General features: G+C 47.7%; 2 protein-coding genes across 2 annotated transcripts in view; both read left to right on the top strand.

Moving 5' to 3' along the window:
• The window catches only part of LOC146869761 (antigen peptide transporter 2-like), a 289,288-nt gene that overhangs the window by 84,292 nt on the left and 184,082 nt on the right, over positions 1 to 20,914 (top strand). The window lies entirely within an intron of this gene.
• Positions 14,724 to 19,044, top strand: LOC146869762 (uncharacterized). Its single transcript, XM_085614415.1, has 2 exons — positions 14,724 to 18,667; positions 18,758 to 19,044. Exon 1 carries the CDS (start codon positions 16,240 to 16,242, stop codon positions 18,634 to 18,636), a length of 2,397 nt encoding a protein of 798 aa, XP_085470541.1. The 5' UTR covers positions 14,724 to 16,239; the 3' UTR covers positions 18,637 to 18,667; positions 18,758 to 19,044.

Here is a 20,914-nt window from a genome sequence, read left to right as displayed (position 1 = left end):
AAACTTATGGGTGAGATATCCTCACCCATTGCCCAAAGGCAATGCGATATGGATGAACTGGTCAGGCAGATTTGCGTACGCCTTTCCGCCTCTCCCACTCATTCCATTAGTGGTGCACAAACTACAACAACATTCCCTAACTCTCATCCTAGTTGCTCCAACTTGGGCCAGACAACCATGGTACACCACATTGCTGGAACTCTCCGTAGTTCCGCACCAAAAGTTACACCTCTCTCCACGCCTTTTAACCCAGAACCATGGAGAGATCCAACACCCGGACCCAGCTCAGCTCAACGTAGCGATCTGGCTCCTAAAGTCCTAGAATTCGGTTACCTTAACCTTCCTTCTGATTGCATGAACGTCATTAAAGAAGCTAGACGGCCTACCACTAGAGCTCGCCTATCTACAAAATAGACAACATCTATCACTTTTCAGAGTACCTGCCATAAAAGCCTTTAGGGAGGGACTCAAACGAATAATTCCCCCCAGGGTACCACCTTCGCCTGTGTGGAATTTAAACATCGTTCTCACAAGACTAATGGGGCCTCCATTTGAACCTCTACATAAATGTGAGCTACAATTCTTAAAATGGAAAACTGCTTTCCTAGTAGCCATTACGTCTTTAGAAAGAGTTAGCGAACTACAAGCACTAACCATTCAGGAACCCTTTCTGCAGATGTATCATAATAAGGTTGTTCTCTGGACTAATCCTAAATTCCTCCCTAAAGTCATTTCTCCCTTCCACCTCAATCAATCTGTAGAGCTCCCTGTGTTCTTCTCACAACCACAAACAGTCGCAGAAAGAGCTCTTCACACCTTAGATGTCAAAAGAGCACTGCTATACTACATAGAGAGAACACAACCTTTTCGCAAGACCAAACAACTATTCATGTCTTTCTCACCACCACACAAGGTCAACCCCATATCGAAATCTGGGATAGCTAGGTGGTTTGTCAAATGCATACAAATTTGCTACCACAAAGCAAAACGTACATTATCTATTCTTCCTAAAGCCCACTCTACACGAAAGATAGGGGCTTCAATGGCTTTTTAGGGAACATTCCCTTAGACGATATCTGCAGAGCAGCTACATGGTCTACACCACACACATTTACGAAACACTATTGTGTAGATGTGCAAACTAAACAACAGGCTACTGTGGGCCAAGCTGTACTCAAAACATTATTTCAAACCACTGCAACAGATACTGGTGGTCGCCGCTAGGAGTGAGTACCGTTATACAATCTATGCATAGTGTGTAATCTGCAGCTCATATGCCTCGAACGGAATATGCTATTACCAGTATGCATCTGTTCTTGGCATGTAGAGCTGCAGATCTACACACGCCCACCCTCCTCCCCGGCTACCTTTATCTGTTCCAGTATTATCTTATTTAGATACAGCATACATGGGCATCTTTCCTGTTTCTTACAAAGCTCCATCATTTCTCTGCTGGCGAAAAACAATCTGAGGATGGAGCCGATGCCCATGCGCACTATGATCCAAAGGAGGAGTCACCTACCTCGTGACTGCCAAAGACTTTCCAAAAACAAGTGCAAACATCCGGGCCCAATACCAGATGGCGATCTATGCATAGTGTGTAGATCTGCAGCTCTACATGCCAAGTACAGATACATACTGGTAAGTAGCATATTCATTTCCATTTTTTAACATACAGCACCCTGCCTTAGGGCTCCATAGGCCTATTTTAGGGGTGACTTACATAAAGTAAAAAGAGAGGTTTGGGCATTGCAATTACTTCAAATAGCGACATAGAGGTAGCAGTTTTAAACTGCCCTTCCAGTCTGTTTTACTTTGTCGTACTCGTGGTCGCACAACTAGTGCTGCAGTCCACGAGAGGCACTTCAGCCTACAGGCCCTAGAAAACCCTCGTACCACATACTACATACTTATAAGTAATGTTAATTTTGGACGAGCCAGTTAAACGTGTTGCATAATCCACAATTTTGTCGTAGCTCTATAAGGTGAGCTTTCCCACCCACAAGTGACACAGGTGAACTTCTTTCAATGCACCAACGATGAATGAACACTTTTATGTAAGAAGTATATATTACTACAGGAACACTCTGTTTCTCAACACATCTAAAACAACTACACAGAGTATTATAAAAACAGGCACATTATAAATAATAAGTATAAAATAAAATTTCTAACATGGTCAATATGTCATCTAAAACCTAACACCCTATTTCCTACTTCTATGTGCTACACTAAGAGAGCGTGGAAGGCAGATCAACTTGCAGTCTAGAGTTTCTTAGGGAGAAGCAATGCATTACATAGCTTGTTGACAGCAAAGGCTGTCTTTATCAACTGAGGCGTGAAGACAGTGTTGCCTGTGAATGGCAAACACACGCTGCGGTCTTTTTCCGGGACGCTGCTTTATCAGCTTCAGATGAAGTGTAGCATCTACGAAGTGTGCTGGCTGTAGGTGAGACCATCTGTGGCTGGATCTCGGGCGATAATCTGGGCAAAGTACCTCTCCTGACAAGTGGTCAAGTGGCAGTCCCAATATACTAAATCTTGTCAGAAATTAGAAATTCTGATATAAGTTTAGGAATGTCTGATATAGATTATGTGCATCAAGGTGTGCGTCTCAGTCTTTTCCTTATGAACATATGAGGTAAAAGGACGTCAATTCAGACTACACGATTTCCACTAAATGTCTGAATTTGTTCTTACTTAACCTGGACCTGATTAAAAGAAGGCATATGACCAGGGGCTAAGGCGGAAGAGCGTCGCCCCACTGTCTTTCAGCACGGCAAAAAAGGAAAAATAAAATGATGATAACGCGATGTTATTATCATTTTCTTTGTCCGTGCTGGGACAGTTTTGTGGGGCGCGGCTAGGGTGGGCAGCGCAGGGAGTGGGGGAGTGGTGGCACCCTCCTAAGTGTGCATGAATGTTTGGCTGGCCCTCTCGGGGCCAAACATTCATGCACACTTTGCATGTTCTCCACTCTCCATTACATTAGAGACCCTTCATTACAGCCTGGGTGGAAAACATGCCCTGGCTCCCATTATCTGGCTAAGCGCCGAACCACGGTGGTCAGACCAATCACAAGGCTGCGTTGCAGTGTAGTGATTGGCTTAGTGGAGTCTGTGTGCTTTCTGCTTCCTGTTCGAGCAGAAATCAGGAAGAGGACGGAAGAGAGGTGGCGGCTGGCCAGCTGGCCGGCCATCAGGTAAGTGATCTTTTTCTATTTATTTTTTAACCCCCCTTCCTCCCCTCCCCACCCCCCACCCCACTACTGCTTCCCAGGAGCAGCCACGGCTGCATAAGACCCAGACAAATGTTGCATCAAGTTTTGTAACTATGTCATTAATCGAATGGCTTGACACTTTCATAGTTTTAAGAAAGATAATGTCAGACGACATCTACGTCCAGTGGCAGATATGACAGTGATTCTTCATAAATGAGGGAAAGTGGCGACTTCCATTGTCTAAGATTAAGAAGCTGGCGACCTCCATTAACCAAGATGGAATCGGGCATATATAAAATAGAGTCGGACATTAGGGGCTTGACATCACCTGCACCATTTAAAGGATCAGAGCACATGCACTGAGTCTTTGTTAGCAGGGCTCGGGGCATATCAGAGGCATTATACCGGTACCTTGTAATTAAAATGAAAACAAAAGGTGGGGAGTAAATACACTTAAAAGCCTGTTTCTTTTCGGTTCCCCAGTCTAAAATCTTAAGAGCATCCACCCTTCTCCGAAGTTAACTGATGTTCGTCCAATGAGTTATTTCGTTATTTGGAAGTTTTATATAGCGCGAACATGACCCTTGCAGGTATCAGAGCGCTTTACAAGTGAGGTAGTTAAACAACGGATAAAATGTACAAAAGAAACAGTATTTCGAAATAGAGTCTTATGTTCCAGCTGGTTGTTCAAAGAGTCCGCTTCAATGTTCAAGTAAATTTCGACATGAGAAGAGGCTTGACTTCTTTTTTGAGGTAGGCAGTTGAGGGGTTAAGTCTGGTTTCTGGGGGTAGTGCATTCCAAATCCTCGGAGCAATACCAGAGAAAGCGCGGTTATATGTTTTCTTTTTGGCAAATCTTTGAGGCTTTAGAAGAAGGTTGCTGGCGCTCCCGGATGATCTGTTTCCACACGAAAGCTCCAGTTTCTGGGCCAGATACCTTGGGGAGTTGTGATGTATGGCTTTATACGTCATACAGGCGATTTTTTTTATTGAATTCTTGCTTCGAAGGGTGTGAGAAAGTGGCTCTGTATATACTGTTCCCTAATAGGTACAGGGTGTACAGAGTCCACAGTCCCCAAGGGTTTGACAGAGGCTAAAGTTAGATATAACCTTACTCTCTAAAGTGGTAGCTTGGTCGAGCAGTAAGACAGTATCAGAGGACAGTGTAAAGCATTTGTTGTACACACACAGTCAGCAAATGGTCTCACACACTCAATAACTGAACTCTAGGCCAATGGTTTATATATAAAAAATATATGCTTGTTTTATTTTAGAACCAACAATGGGAATTAAAATATACTTTCTCAGAATGAGATGCTTTATATAAATACTTTTGCAATATGCAATTGACTTTTGTAAACAGTTACAAGTGGTTGCAATAGGCAACACTATTTTAAACACAATAATGCATTGAGTTCAATGGAAGTTTCATGTTATTTGCCACAGATTACTTTTAGGATTTACTTTTGGAATTCCAGGACTGAATCCTAGATTCAGTCCTGGGTCAGTACTTAGAATCAAGTGATGGAAGTCGACTTAATTACTGTGATGATTTTTAAACAATATTTAGCTATTTCAAAAGTTGACACTTAGAAAATATTTCAGAGAAAACAGTCAATGGTTCCCTATGGAAGAAAATTCAAGTTGCAGGTACAGTAGGTTCTCGTTACTTTTGTAATCCAGTACTGGGTACCTAGACTCAGTACTGGGACCTTTATCCAAAACAGGTAAGTAATTACGTTTTCAGATATTAAACGATATTTAAAGAATATTTAAAGATTGCAGAAATGGACACTTAGAAGAAATTTCACAGAAAAACAGTCAATGGTTTCCTATGGAAGAAAATAGAGTTACTGGTAAGTACAGTTGTAAGTATTTTTCAGAGTCAGTACAGGGCACCAAGATCCAGCACTGGGAGCTCACCTAAGAGCAGGTGAGTATTCTCGTTTTTGTTACTTGGCTGATTTTTGGTGAATATTTTAAGATTTGAAAAGTCCACACTTAAAAGAAATTTCAAGAAAAAGACAGTCAATGTTACCCTATGAAGAAAATAGAGTTAGCGGTTTAAAGGTAAGTACTCGACTGGCAGAGTTACGATTCTGGGTATAGACTCAGGGGTCCCCCAGGGTGAAGTAGGTACAGTTGGTTCACCCTCAGCGACTCTAGGGCGGCCGGGTGCAGAGAGAGTTAGGCCCAATGTTATCCTATGAGGGATAGGGGGGCCTTGGTTGGTGGCTGCTGACTAGCAAGCCACGCGGCTGTGGGAGCTGGGCTCCTTGTCACTTACTCAGGGCAAGTGGGGAAGTAGGTAGGTGTAGAGATTACAGTGCCAGGGCCACTTGGGCGGCTGGTTGCAGGGTGCTTTTGAGACTTCGGGCGCTCAATTGATTTCAATGGGAAATCTCCGGTTTAGAAAAAGACTGCAAGCTCGGGGACGAGGATTCTTCAGGTGCCACCACCACTTCGAGAGGTAAGTTGGGTAGTTGGAGGATAGGTAGGTACCCCGGGATTGGGCACAGGGGGCCGCGGGGCGCCACGTGCAGGGGTGCCTTTTGATGTCGGGAAATCTTACCCTCTGATGATCGCGGTAGGGGGGGCCCCTTGTTCTGAGGCTGCAGGCTTCTTCAGGACTGTCGAGGGAGGTCCTTGGGTGCCGGACTCGGGGTCACAGTCGCCGTGGGGTCGTCCTCGTGGTGTTTGTTCACTCCGGCACTGGCCAGGCTTGGCTGGTGCAGAGTGTGCTGGGTTCGCGGTTCCAGGCTGCTGCCAGGGATCAGAAGTAGGTTTTGAGTAGAGCCTCTACTCATGGGAGTCCCAGGGGCTTAGAGCCAGAAGGTAGCCAGGTCCTCCGGGGTTTGTGAGGTTGCTGGCCACAAGAGATGCCGGGTTGGAGCAGGAGCAGGTTCGAGGGTCGACAGGCCGGTAGGACTGGGGCCAAAGCAGTTGGTGTCTTCCTCTTTTTAGCAGCTGCTGGGCAGGTCTTCTTTCTTCTTTCTCTTCTTTGTAGTCTTGGAATCTGGGGAAGGAAGGTTCAGGGTGCCCCTAAATACTAGTTTTAGGGGCGTTACAGGTAGGTGAAGGGCAGGGGCCAATGGGTCCCTGTCCTGGGGTGGGTACACCCCCTATCCTGCCTCTCTCCTGTGGGAGGGGGGCAGGAGCCTAGTCCTGATTGGGCAGGGCTCTCCATCTTCAAGATGGCGAGAGCCCGGAGATGTGCTTCACCTCGCCTCCCTCACCTGAGGGGTGGGGTTGGCAGGCTGGCACATCCCCTGTCCTTATTTGGGGTTTCTGGCCAAGCTTCCCGCCAGAGTGGGGGGTTGCAGTGGCCTGGGGAAGCTCACAGAGGCGGCATGCCTTTGAAGCTTCCCCCTGCCCATCCTGGGGGAGGAGATTTAGCACCTCGCCCAGGATGTGCATTGTTGCAGACCCAGGAGAGCAGGGGCTCTCCTACCCAAAGGTCCAGCAACATGTCTGCTGTGTGGCAGCCTAGGCAGCCTCAGAACAGATGTGGATTGTAGGTTTAGGTTTCAGGGGGCCTCTCTAAGATGCCCTCTGTGGTGCTTGGTACATTAAATCCCACACTGGCATCAGTGTGGATTTAATGTGCTGAGCAGTTTGATACCAAACTTCTCAGTCTTCAGTGCTGCCATTATGGTGCTGTGGAGTTCGTGTTTGACAAGCTCCCAGCACCATATACTCTTAGGTGGCAGTACTGCACTTACAGGACCCAGGAATGGACCTGGGTACTGTAGGGGCACAGGGCTCCTGCCTCTGTGCCCACACCACTGGCATAGGGCACCCAGCTAGAGGGGTGGCTGATGTATGCCAGGGCAGTGTATGTTGTGGGCATGGCACACAGGGATGTGTGCCATGTCGACTCTCTGTTTTGTCTTGTATCCAGACACTCAGCCTGCAAGAGCAGTGTGTGTGTGTTCGGGTACAGGGCCTCTAAGGGTGGCACAATGAGTGCTGCAGCCCTTAGAGGCCTTCCCTGGTCACAAGGCCCTGGGTACCTAGGGTACCATTTACCAGGGGCTGACATGTGGCCAGGGTTTTCCAATTTGGGTTTTTTGGCTGATAGGCAGTTTTTAGGGAAGGAACACAGGCCCTGGGCACCTCATTGGCAGGAGCCCAGGGCCCAACAAGGAAAAGTGCATCAGCTATTAGGCAAAAAAAGGGGGGGGGTTACTGCAACAGAAACCCACTTTCTTACAAAGGGTAGCCAATTGAGCGCTTTGAAGTCAGGGGAGATGTGGCTATTTCGTTTGGAGCCTGTGATGAGCCTGGCCGCTGAGTTGAGTGATGCTCTTAGGGGGGCAGTTGTAGATCTAGAGAGTTGACAGAGAGTCACACTGCCATATTCTAGTCTGGGAATTACTAGAGCTTGGACTGCCATCTTGACGTCATTTACTGGGAGGAAGGGTTTTAATTTTCTAGAATGCTCATCTGGAAGTTTGCTCCTTTTGCTGCGGCACTGATGTGTTTTTGCATGTTTAGGTTACTGTCCAGAGTTACTCCCAGAGATTTTGCTGAATCGATTATAAAAGGTTGGCAGTTGAACGCTGTAAGTTGTTTAAGCCATTTGTGTATGTTGGATGGTTGGTTAGGTGGGGTGATTAGTAAGAATTCAGTTTTGAGGGCTTTTAGTTTGAGGTGGTTTTCAGTCAACCATGACTGAGTATTTTGTAAAGTTAGATTGAGAGATTTGATGTCATCTGGAGAATTTATCTTTAAGTATAGTTGCATGTCGTCTGCGTACATGTGAAAGTGGATATTTAATGAGCCGAGAATCTCAGTGAGCGGCTCCATGAATAGGTTAAACAGTGTAGGTGAGAGGGAGGAACCCTGTGGGTCTCCTAATGTGACTGGGACGGTCTTGGACAGAGATTTGTTGACCTAGAACCTTTGGGGTCTATTCAGGAGGAAAGAGGTAAACCAATTTAGTACTGACCCTGATAAGGCCATTCTGTATTGCAAGAGATCTAGAAAATTATCATGTTTGACGGTGTCAAAGGCCGAAGATAAGTCAAGCAGGATAAGTAGGCAGGTTTCGTTCTGGTCTAGGATTCTTAGTGCGATTCAGTACTATGTCCTGCCCGGAAACCAGATTGGAATTTATTGAGCAGGTTGAAATTGGTAATGTGGTTGTCTAACTGGCTGAGAACACATTTTTCTAGGAGTTTAGCCAGAGTTGGGATGTTGGAAATTGGTCGGTAGTTATTTAGGTCCGTGGGGTCAGCTGTCGTTTTTTTTAGGATGGGGGACATTTGTCCTGATTTGAGAATTTTAGGAATATTTCCTTGGATTAAGGAGGCATTGATAATCTTTGTCCAAAGTGGCAGTAGCGCCGCTATGAGATTTTTGAGGTAGTTTGCAGGAAGGGGGTCTTTTAGAATTGCTTCTTCGCTATAGGTTGTGAAGGTGGCCCAGGAAGCGTTATTTTTGAGGGCGAGCTTAGATGAGCCGGTGATTGGGGTTGCTAGAATGTGGGATGACGAGTCCTTCAGAGTGTTAGGCTGAGCTAAAGAGGCCATAAGTAGGTCAGTTTTCAGGATTTTCGTTTTTTTTCAGTAAGGAGGAAAATTCTTCGCAGCTGGGTGGCGTACCTTGTCCAGCTTGGGGAGGGCGAGCTAAGCCACTAGATTGAGTTTTGACTAGTTCAAATAGTTTTTTGGGTCAGTTCTTGGCTTGATCTAGATGATTTTTGAAAAAGTTTGCTTTTGAATGTCTGATCGTTCTATAGTACAAGTTTCTGGTGGATCGGAGCAGATTGAGATGATCTGTGAAAGGCGAAGGCCTCCAACGCCTTTCAGCTAATCTAAGGGCTCGTCTGTCGTCGTTGAGTCTGCATTCATACCAAGGTTTAGAATATTTTATTTGGAGATCCTCTTCATTTGTCGAGGCGCGGTTGTATCTAAAGTCGACGACATGGAGTTACAGTAGTGTTGTGTCAAAGCTTGAACATCAGTTAGGTCTTCCGGGGGAAGCAGGAGGTTGACACTGGCGGATGTGGATAGGTCTGTTAGGGTTTTTTTAGAACCCTCTTCCATATTTTAGGTCTCGAAGGTTGTACTGAGCGTAGTTTAACTGCTTCCTTGATGAAGAAGGAGATGGCATGATGATCGGACCAATCACATGGGAGGATTGTGCTAAGCTGGATAGCTTCTGGGTTGGCAATAACCAAGTCAAGGGTTGAACCTTTGACATGTGTGGGGCTATTGCAGATTTGGGTGAGGTCAAGGACAGAAAGGAATGTTTTGAGGCTATTAACTGCCGGGTCGTTAGGGTCGTTCCAGTGGAGATTGAAATCGCCAAGGAATATTTGGGTATTATGTTGACCAGCATGAGTGGTTACGATATCCATAAATTGCTCGATTAAGGTGATGTTATCGCTTGGCGGGTGGTAGAATATGTGCAGTGAACAAATTGGTTTGTTATTACTTGTGATATCTAAGCAGATGTATTCACAAGAAGATAGATCCGGTGAAGGTGAGCTGTTCACCGAGAGACTATTCCGGTGAATGCAGGCAATACCGCCTCCTAGTCTATCAGGTCTGTCTAGTCTGGTGATGTCATGATCGGGGGAAACCAGAATGTCTAGGATCGGCGTGGAAGACTCATTTAGCCATGTTTCGGTTAGGAATAGGAGGTCAGGTTCATGAGTGAGTATTAGGTCAGCTATGTCAGCTGCGTGTTTTGAGGCTGATCTACAATTTAGTAGAATGCATTTGAGACGCTGCTTGGTGGTAGTAGGAGGTTCCAGTGTTAATGGAACTTGCATCAGATTCTCCAGGGTTACCTCTGTTGTTGTGAGTAGGGGCTCTGTGTGTAATGCGATAGATGGTTTCAATTTGGGAGGGTTTATTCGGATTGAACGGGTTTGCTGTGGTTTGGCTGGGTGTGGGGGGATCGTAAGAAAGGAGATGGGAATGTATATCCTTGGCAGTTAGAGTCTAGGGTCTGTTGTGGGAGGCGTGTTAATTGTTTAGTCTAGGGGTAGGGTAGGGGTGTATGGGTTTAGGGTGTAGATTGGAGGTTGGCAGTGATCTGAGTCTGCATGGTGAGATCCACAGGTAAGGCTGTCCGGGGAGGGGGAGGGGGGAATAGCCAAAGAGGGAGGGGGAGAGATATGTATCATAGGGGTGCGCGTCGAGGTTAGGGGCGCGGATGGGTTTGGGTTGTAGATGGGAGGGTTGCATTGATCTGAGTCTTCGGACTACCTGGAGGAAGAGAGGGGAGTAGCCAAAGGGGGAGAGGTATGTATCAGCGGGGTATGCGTCAAGATTAGGGGCATGGGTGGGTTCTTAATGTACGGGGGTCGATTGTAAGGGATGTTAATTGGTTGGATACTAGGATAGGAGTTGTGTGTGTGGTTCTCAAATACTGGGATGTCTCCTGGCATTGGGGTGGGCGTATGGAAGGGTAGGTTCATAGGAGAATGCCCGGGGGGGGGGGGGGGTTTATCAGCATGGACATGGGGGGCGTGATCGGCATGGACATGGGGGGCGTAATGGAGATAGGGGTGTCTGTGGCAGGGAAGGGATTAAGGACTTTATCTTTGATGAGAGGGAAGATGTTGTCGAATAGGATTACATTTCGGTAAGATGATTGCATGAGGATGATACTATTATGATAAATGGTGATTGTAGCTGATGCATTGTAAAGCGGGGAGGGGCTAATAGAGATCTTGAGACCGTGTGCTGTTTTCCTGTATGAGGAAACATAAAGCAGGGCGTAAAAAGTTTTCCTCCATTGAGCTCTCCTCTTTGTGTAAAAAATAATGTCATTGGATAAAGTGCCCTTATTTGTGGAGTAGTAGGGGTCTGATTGGGGTCTGATATTGGGGTCTCGGGGTATGTTTTTAGCAGCGAATGTTTAAAACGTGTGGCTGCTTTTTTTGAAAGGTTAGGTGGGTACTTCATATTATAAGTATGTTGACCTGCGCGCTCCATCGAGCTATTGGCGCTTAAAGGAGGGGTAGACAGGTAGGGTGAGTGCACTAATGGTGGAGGGGTGATGGGGGGTCGTGCGATGTGTCTAGTAACTGGGCCGGTCCTGTGCTGTTAGGGGTGCGAAAAGTTAAGTACAGTGATAGGGAGAGAGGAGATGGTAAAGGGAGATGGGTGAGAGGTAGTGGGAACGGGGGGGGGGGGGGGAGTGTAAGGGGAGCGGCCGTGCCTGTTGGCTAAACTGGATGTAATTAGATGGGGTGCTGTAGTGAATTTTATTTATTTTTCAAAGATTATTCCAGTGTCTGCTCGGGATTAGCCCATTCCTATGGACCTTGAGTCCAGTACAAGATGGCCGCTGGATTTTTAGAGGATATCTGGAGGACTGCTGTGTAGTCCTATCACTCTTTCTGTGGTTGAGACAGTTTTGAGGGTGAAGTCCTATGTCTCTATCTATATGCACTGAATTGGGGTGGTCCTTTTTCCCTTTCCGTGGAGGGTCTTTCTGTGTGGTTGTGTACAAACAACAGCCACAATACTGTCTGTTTTGAACGTGTAGTTAAATACCTGCTCATCGAGTACCTCATTGGCTGATCATTTCATGGCACTACCAAAATTACATTTGGACACATTTGCTCAACTGTAAAACACTCCCTTCTATGGGTCATTTAACAACTCTGGGCTTTGGGGTTAGGTAACCTACCAATGAGTTGTGTTCTGAGATTTATTAGCCAACATCTTTCTAAGGTTCAAGACTGGACACAAGTTGTTTGACTCTTTTCCATGCTTCCCTATTTCCTTGAGGAAGGGTCTGACTTGACCAATTGTGAGGCAATTTCCTTGTGCTAAACATAAGTGAATTAGGTACAGCATCATAGCATGGCGGATTTCTGTTAGGATATTTGAGTCAATAGGTTCTGTGAATTATGATGACTGTCGACTTTAGATTTACACTTTGTGAGACTTTCCTGAAACATTAGCAGGAGACATTTGTTCTTCTCAATTTTGTAAAGTTTGATTCATTCTCTGGACTCATGATGAGTGAATGGTCAGTATTATTGACTTTTTCCTAGAAAAGTTTACAGATTTCCCACGTATTTCTTGAGGACACATAAAATAGTAGTTTTTGCAACATTATGTAGCAGGCTACTGCTTGAAGTTCTGCATACAATCTGGGGGGACTTGAGCGGGGTACCACACCTCACATGTACTTACACACTCCGCATACAGGAGGAAGAACAGATATAATAAACTACACAGTTTTTTCCCAGGAAGAAGCAGTGGGCAGTTTCAACTCTCCGTTTCAGATAAGGTCTTTACTCCACCACTATTATTAGATGCCAAACACCATTAGTAGAATCATAGTCTGGTCAAGGAGACCTTATGGTAAAAGGAGTTCTTTGGGCAGAATCAATCCACCAACAGAGTTTAGCATTCTTTATCTGAAAAACATGCCATGTTGACGTAAAGCACTGGTAAAGAAACTCGTGGCATGGGTCTCCTGCACCAGAAACCACACCAGGTGGATACTGTTGTTTGCGACGATAGTTGCACAATATTGTTTTACCCTGGAAGGATAACAGAGCTTTCCTGGGTAGCACTGAAGCCTTACTCTGTCTGATAAAATAAAACTCTTTAATCTGCATGTCTAGTATGTTCAAAGACTCTGTAACTAAAAGGTGCTGCCAACTTCTGGAATCAAGGTACAACTTCAAATAGTTTATGTTTTATTTAATTTTCTCAAGAAAAACAAGAACAAGGAAGGCAGCCAATACCTCCACGCTCTCTAACCCCATCCCGTCCCTCCTTATTTTCACAAGCGGGGTCACAAGATTAAACTCTCATTTGATCCAATGGAGGTCAGTTCAGTTTCAGTCCATGCAGCGTCCATACCGTACTCCATGTACTACCATCCATCGGAAACAAGTCCCTTGGTAGGTTCTGCATTGCCCTAAGCGTTCTCGGACATCTGCGGTCTCTAATGTCTCCGGCAAGAAAATCCAAGTGTGCAGACCAATGAGTGCTAAATTCCTTCTCTCTACCAGCCATATCACGCAGTGTGGTTTTGCAGCGTGAATCTTTCTGGATTCACTATGCTGTGCATTATTCCGTGATCTTGTGGTTGGGTCCGGATTCGTAGTCTTTTCTTTGTTTTTTTTTTTTTTGTAGCCCAGGTGGGCGTCGACGTACACCATTTGGTGAACCTCCCGTGACGTCGTCGTGCTTCCTGCGGAAGTCCCACCTTTGGGGCGCCATCTTCAGATTCTTTTTTCCGCCGTTGGGTCTGGATCGTCATCGGGAAGCTCCAGAATTACACTCGAAGGAAGAAGGAAGAAAAGCGAGTTTCGTCGATAGAAACACTAGAAGATATCAGGAAAGGAAAAGATTTCAGCAGGAGCGCGAAGAAAGGAGGACCAGCGCCCTTTTTCTTCGACGGCCTTGGAGAATGCACGCTCAGAGACCCTGAGCGCAATGGACAAGACGCCATTCAAGTTCTGCCCAAACTGCCACCACAAGTTCGCGCAGAAAGACCAGCATCCGGTCTGCAACCTCTGCCTACCGGTCGATCACCAGAGTATCGACTGCAACGCCTGCTCAGCCTTCGCGCCGAAGACACTCAGGGTGAGAGAGCGGCAGAGAAGGGCCAACGCCAGCATGGATGGCAAGGGGAAGCCCCCGACACTCTACGCTCTGGGCCTCCCCTCGGACGACGAGGACAACGACGCCGAGACAGCCGAAAACTTCACGGTCGTAGAGACCAACAAGAAAAAAGAAGACGAGGTAAGAGAATCGTCGAGCGCAAAACAGAAAGTACCTCGACAACACGAGGGTGACTCGAGAAAATCTGAGTCAAAGTCCACGAAGGGAGCCCCGACGCCGAAAACTTCGACGTCCAAAGGGGGAACCACGGACAAGAGGCCGAGCGGATCCTTAGATAAGGACTCCCTGGTGCCGAAAGACGCCGAAAGGCAAGGGTCGTCGAAAGCATCCCATGAAACGGGCCGATCGACGCAGAAAGAACGTTCGACGTCGACGCAAGTTTCATCGAAAAGACCCGCGGTCGACGCCGAAAGCATCTCCGAGATGGAGAAAAAGAAGAGGCGGCTCGAGGCCGAAATGGAGAACATCCTTCAAAGAAAGAAGGAGTTCGACGCCAGAATGAAGGAATTCAAGATTCCAACGGTTTCATCAGCGGACGTCGGTGAGGTCGAAGACGAGTTCGACGCCGAAGGGCTGACAAGAGAACTCGAAGAGGAAGAAGAGCCCTATTATGAGGGAGAAGCCGAGGAAGAAGACCAACGGTCGTTCTACGAATCCGCAGCATCTACCAGCAACGACGTCGAATGGCACGATCTCGACACCGAAAACCCGGAGGAGCCCGTGGACACGTACCCTTCGAGGCCTTCGCCACCCGACGACATCGGGGTCTACAATATGGTGGTCAGGAGCGCAGCAATGGCCTTCGGCGTCAAACTCGACGAGGAGAAACCGAAAGCCGATTTTCTCGTAGAGACACTGCTCCCCATCCAGACAAGGAGCCAGTTCCTCCCCATGCTACAAAGCGTGATGAATCAGGGGAGAGAAGCCTTCAAGGAACCTGCGACCTGCCGGTCGATCACGCCCAGGACAGAGAAGAAATATAAGCACTCCTCCCTGGACCCCCCTTACATCAAGGGTAGCGTGACCGCGGACTCCATCATAGCCTCCACGGCCAGGAGAAGGGCCAACGTACCAGCAACTTCGGGCCCACCCCCGGATAAGGAGAGCAGGAGGATTGACCTCACAGGAAGAAAGGTCGAGAGGAACGCCGCAATGCACTGGCGCATGGCGAATTCAAATGCACTCCTCAATAGACACCAATACCAGCACTGGGATGAGATGGGGGAGTTAGTAAAGCACCTCCCCGAAGAATACCGGCAGAGAGCCTCTCACCTGATAGATGAAGGCAAAAACATCGCCAACTCCTGTATAAAGACGGCGTTGGATGGGGCAGAGACTTCAGCAAGACTCATGGCCATAGGGGTCACAGAGAGGAGGCATGCATGGCTAAGAATCTCGGGATTCAAACCGGAAGTGCAGAACAACATCCTTGGCACTCCCTTCAATGGAGAGACACTGTTCGGAGCAACAGTGGACGACAAGCTCACCCAGCTGAAAAAAGAAAACGAGACGGCGAGGTCCATGGGGGCCCTACAGCTGAGGGGAATGAGGCGAGGAAATCCCTCGAGAAGACCCTACGGTAGGGGAGGAAGCCAGCAGGGGACGTCGCACCAGGCGTTCCAACAAAGTCAGCAGGGTGAAGGTCACGGACAAGGTCAGCAGAAGCAAAACTGGCAATATCAACCTCGGGGCCAGTCCTTTCGCGGGAGAGGGAACGGACGTGGCCAAAGGAGGAGAGGGGGCGAACAGCCCTCGACGAAGTGACTCAGCACGCAAGAGGACGCCTACCCTCGTCAGGACCCCAAGGGTGAGGCGCAGAAAAGTGTCATCAGGGGGAAGAGAAAATTCAAGAGCCTACGAGCATACGACACCAGTAGGCGGGAGACTGAGGTTCTACCTTCAGGAGTGGCGGCGTATAACCACAGACAAGTGGATACGGAACGTTGTGCAGTACGGGTACTGCGTAGATTTGGAGAAAAGACCTCCAAACAGGAAACCAAGGGGAAGACTGAGATCGGCCCAAGAACTGGCAATACTCAGAGAAGAAACGCGGAAACTCCTGCAAAAGGGAGCCATAGAGACAGTGCCGTTCAGAGAACGCAACAAGGGGGTCTACTCAAACTACTTCGTGGTTCCGAAGGTAGACGGAGACCTCAGACCCATACTAGACCTCCGTTACCTAAACAAGTTCATCAGAACGCAAAGGTTCAAAATGACTTCACTGCAGGAGGTTCTGCCACAGATAAGAGAAGGGGACTTCATGGTCACCGTGGACCTCAAGGATGCCTATCTTCACATCCCAATAAACAGAAGGCACAAGGGCCTTCTAAGATTCAACATCGAACAAGAACACTACCAGTTCACGACCCTGGCCTTCGGATTAAAATCAGCACCAAGGGTCTTTACAAAATGCCTGTCGGCGGTAGCGGCGCACCTACGAAGGCAGGGAATACATGTCTACCCCTACTTGGACGACTGGCTGGTCAAGGCAAACTCACGCGGAAAGTGCGAGAGGCACGCAAAACGCGTAACAGACACCCTCACAAATCTGGGATTCTCGATCCACTGGGGAAAATCATCGATGGAACCGGAGCAGGTGAAGATTTTCCTGGGGGCAAAGATCAACTCCCGCAACAGTACAGTAGTGCCCAGCGAGAGGAGGACAGAGGCTCTACTGAAGGAGGCGAAGCTCTACCAGAAGGGGCGAGCTCTGACAGTGAGGGCTGTGAGCAAGATGATGGGGATGATGGCGTCCTGTATCCAGCTGGTGCCGAATGTACGCCTGCACATGAGACCATTCCAGGAATGGCTACAACAACAATGGTCACAAGCAAACGGAAGTTGGGAGGATCTAGTGGTTGTTACGCACGCAGTGCAGGAGGAGATAACTTGGTGGAACAGAGACAACATAACAGCAGGGAGAAGCCTGACACCACCAATCCCAACAGTGACCATTACCACGGACGCATCGCAGAAGGGATGGGGAGCGCACATGGACAACCTCAGAGTGAGGGGTCTATGGGCCCCAGCAGATGCGGTCCGCCATATCAACTACCTCGAGTTGAAAACAATCCTGCTAGCCCTGAAGGCATTCCAGAGGCACCTGTTCAACTAGAGGGTGTTGGTCCAAACAGACAACACCACGGCGATGTTCTACATCAACAAACAAGGGGGGACACAGTCGTTCCCGCTCTCATCCCTAGCTCAGGAGATTTGGAGATGGGCCATACCTCTCAGGATAGATCTACTGGCAATTCACCTACCGGGGAAGGACAATGTGGAGGCAGACTGGCTAAGCAGGCAGACCTCAGCATCACACGAGTGGGAGCTCAATGGCCAGGAAACGGAGAAACTCTTCCGGAGATGGGGGACTCCCACAATAGACCTTTTTGCAACACGCCACAATGCAAAATGCCAAAGCTTCGCGTCCAGGCAACCAGATCAGCAATCCAAGGGAAATGCCCTATGGATAAGCTGGTCGAGGACATTTGCCTACGCCTTTCCACCGATACCCCTGTTGCACAGAGTGCTCGACAAGTGCAGAACCAGCAACATGACCCTGATCCTGGTGGCTCCGCAGTGGGCGAGGCAGACACGGTTCTCACAAATTCAGGAAATGGCACAAGGCGACCCATACAGGTTCGAGAGGAGGAAGGACCTGCTCTCAATGCAAAACGGAGAGGTCCTGCACCCAGAGCCAGAGACCCTCAACCTGGCGGCATGGCTCCTGAAGACCTAGAGTTCGCACACTTAAGATTGCCACCGAGCACGATGCGAGTGCTACGGGAGGCGAGGAAACCAACTACACGAAAATGCTACAGCGCAAAATGGAAGAGGTTCACTGTGTGGTGCGGGAAAAAGGGCCTGCAAAACAGAATGACAAGAGACTCAACAGTACTGAGGTACCTCACACACCTTCTAAAGAGTAACCTCTGCTCGAGCTCACTAAGGGTACACCTAGCGGCCATCGTGGCCTACACCAGAGGTGAAAAAGGTGGAAGTTTCTTCAGCTCGCAGGTGGTGAGGAGATTCATGGAAGTAGCCAAAAGGATGGCCCCCCCGAAAAGGTTGCCGCCGCCGGCATGGAATCTTAATGTGATCCTGACGGAGCTCATGAAGGCACCGTTTGAACCCATTCACAAGGCCACACTGCAGATGTTGACTATGAAAACAGCCTTTCTGGTGGCCATAACCTCACTACGCAGGGTGAGCGAGCTTCAAGCACTAACGCTGCAGGAACCCTACATTCAGATTCACAAAGATAGAATAGTCCTGAGAACGGACCCACACTTCATGCCCAAGGTAGTGTCGGCGTTCCACATAAATCAGACTACCCAGATACCAAGTTTCTTCCAAAACCCGACTACAAACGCAGAAAAGGCACTGCACACCCTCGATGCCAGAAGAGCGGTGATGCACTACATTGAGAGAACCAAAGAACTCAGGAAGTCGAAACAGCTGTTTGTGTCCTTTGCTACTAGCTTCATGGGTAGACCAGTGACTAAGGGCACCATCGCAAGGTGGATTGCCCTCACTATTCAATTCTGCCACAAACAGGCTGGACAGGAGCTAGCGGAGGGGCCGCAGGCTCACTCCACAAGGAAGAAAGGGGCCACTGTGGCCTTCCTGGCGAACACGCCCATCCAGGACATATGCCTCGCGGCAACTTGGGCATCTGTGCACACGTTCACGAAACACTACTGCGTGGACATTCAGATGAACAAGGAAGCACAGGTTGGACAGAAGGTGCTTCAGCACATTTTCAACGACCAACGCTCATCTACCACCCAGCCGCCACAGAACTAGGAAAACCGCTACAAAATCGATGCACAGCATAGTGAATCCAGAAAGATTCACGCTGCAAAACGAATAGTTTCTTACCTGTCGTTGTAGTTTTGCAGCTTGAAGATCTTTCTGGATTCACTAGCGAACCCACCCACCTCCGCCAGGAAGATGAGGCTGGAGGAAGAGGGGGTAAAATGGAAAAGATCAAAGAAATACAAACATACAGATAAAGGGACAAGAAGGATTAATCAATCGCCTAGGGTTAAAAAAAAAAAAAAAAAAAAGAGGAAAGGAAAAAAGAACCCGAAGATGGCGCCCCAAAGGTGGGACTTCCGCAGGAAGCACGACGACGTCACGGGAGGTGCACCAAATGGTGTACGTCGACGCCCACCTGGGCTACAAAAAAAAAAAAAAAAAAAACAAAGAAAAGACTACGAATCCGGACCCAACCACAAGATCGCGGAATAATGCACAGCATAGTGAATCCAGAAAGATCTTCAAGCTGCAAAACTACACCGACAGGTAAGAAACTATTCGTTTCCATACCCACCCTTGACCGTAATCACTAACACTCCTGCCTCCGGGTAATCTATTTTGCTATAAGAAGTAACCAGCATGCAAACTTTTTCATGTCTTTTTTGGTCCTCCGTTTAATGTCCAGCATCCATCCAAGTACTGCTACCCATGCCGTTGGTGGTATCGGGAACCCCGTGATATCCTACATGTCTTGTAGTGAGTACTCTTCCACAGTATTCTTTGAGTTTTGGGCAGTCTCATAAAATATGGGATAGGGTACTTGTTTCACCACATTCCCTCCGGCACTTCTATGATTTATGTTTGTTAAATATGGAGTACGCTGCCATCTGCAAAGTATTTTAGGATTTGCCTCTTTACCGTCTGTGTTTAAGGCCTCTTCCTGGTGGTAGGAGACTGAAGTCAGACCACTGATTAAAATGAAATGTAACACCCAGATCTTTCTACCAAGCTCCTTGAAACCAAGGTTGTGTTGTGGTTCTGATGCACAGAGTATTGTGAGTACATATTATGTGCTTATCGGAGTTGTAGTCGCGCTAGTTTTTGGTACGAGGTTATGCGACTGGAAGCAGGGGTCCCTGCAGTTGTGTGTGTTGCCCAAGGGTGTAGCTGTCTGAATCTGAATCTCTCTGATTCAGTTAGGCCAAAATCCTCTTTAACTTGCTCAAATGTAATGAAGCTGGCCTCACTAAACAAAACCCCTAATTTTATGCATCTGTATTTTTCCACAAAAATACCTCTTCATCCAAACCTAGCTGAAAGCTTGTGTTACCGGAAAGAGGGGTGAATGGGGACGGGTAAGACTTTAAATGTTTAATATTACATGTCCATTCTCAGTGCTGCCTTTATTATAACATTAGTCCCATGGCACTGGTGTTCCTATTGGATGTGCGCCTAAAGCGCGTTGTTCCCCTCAGAACATTATGGTTATCACTCACTGGACAGCTCCTCATCCAACACTTAGAGAAGTTAAAATTGTGGGATCTTCATCTCTAATGGTCATTCACAGTCAAAATATTCCAGTGACCGAGTTCCCACTGAGCCAGACAGCTTCACTTCCAACTGGGGAATAAACTTTATGGTAAGGGACCAACTGAGACAATGATATCTCCGTAAAAGTATGAGCTAAAAAGATGGTTCAAGCTGTTTCAGAATCAAGATGGCCATGTCCAATCAAAACTAAGACCACCAGGTCTACCTCGAATGGACATTGCACCCTTCCGTCCATGGGTATTGTATCCTCTCCTCCAAAGGAAACACACCCTCCCCTTCATCAAACATCACACCATTCCCTCAGTGACTCATATTAGCCTCACTGTTCTTTCGACATTTAAGCTACATATTGTTCTCAAATATTAATCCCCAGGTGTCTTCCAATCCTTCTTTGAGGGCTTTTGTGGGACCCTGGGCTCTGTGCCGATGCCCCTTATCATATAATCCTTGGAGACCTCACCCGGAGCATGGAGATTGCCCTGGAGGGTCATCCTTCCCTCCCAATTACTCTCCCATCTCTCTTTGTCCAATATCCAGTGAACCCTCATTCTCACGGTGAACTCTTGACCTTGGCCACTCTGTCCAATTTCCTCTCCAAGGCGTGTCTATCCTCAGTCTCATGGCAAACACGTTGCCTCTGCCGCACTGCTAGTTTATTTTATTTTTCGAGGTTTAAAGCACTACCTTCCCCCAGAAGGCCCTCCACTACCTCATGCTTATCTCCTCTGGTCACAAATAATCTGCTTTCCAGCATCCTCCATGCCAATCACTA

The sequence above is a fragment of the Triturus cristatus genome, chromosome 1_1 (assembly GCF_964204655.1).
Source record: "Triturus cristatus chromosome 1_1, aTriCri1.1, whole genome shotgun sequence".
In the NCBI taxonomy this organism is placed as follows: domain Eukaryota; kingdom Metazoa; phylum Chordata; class Amphibia; order Caudata; family Salamandridae; genus Triturus; species Triturus cristatus.
Note: the sequence above shows the minus strand (reverse complement) of the source record. Positions and strands in the feature narration are given on the sequence as shown.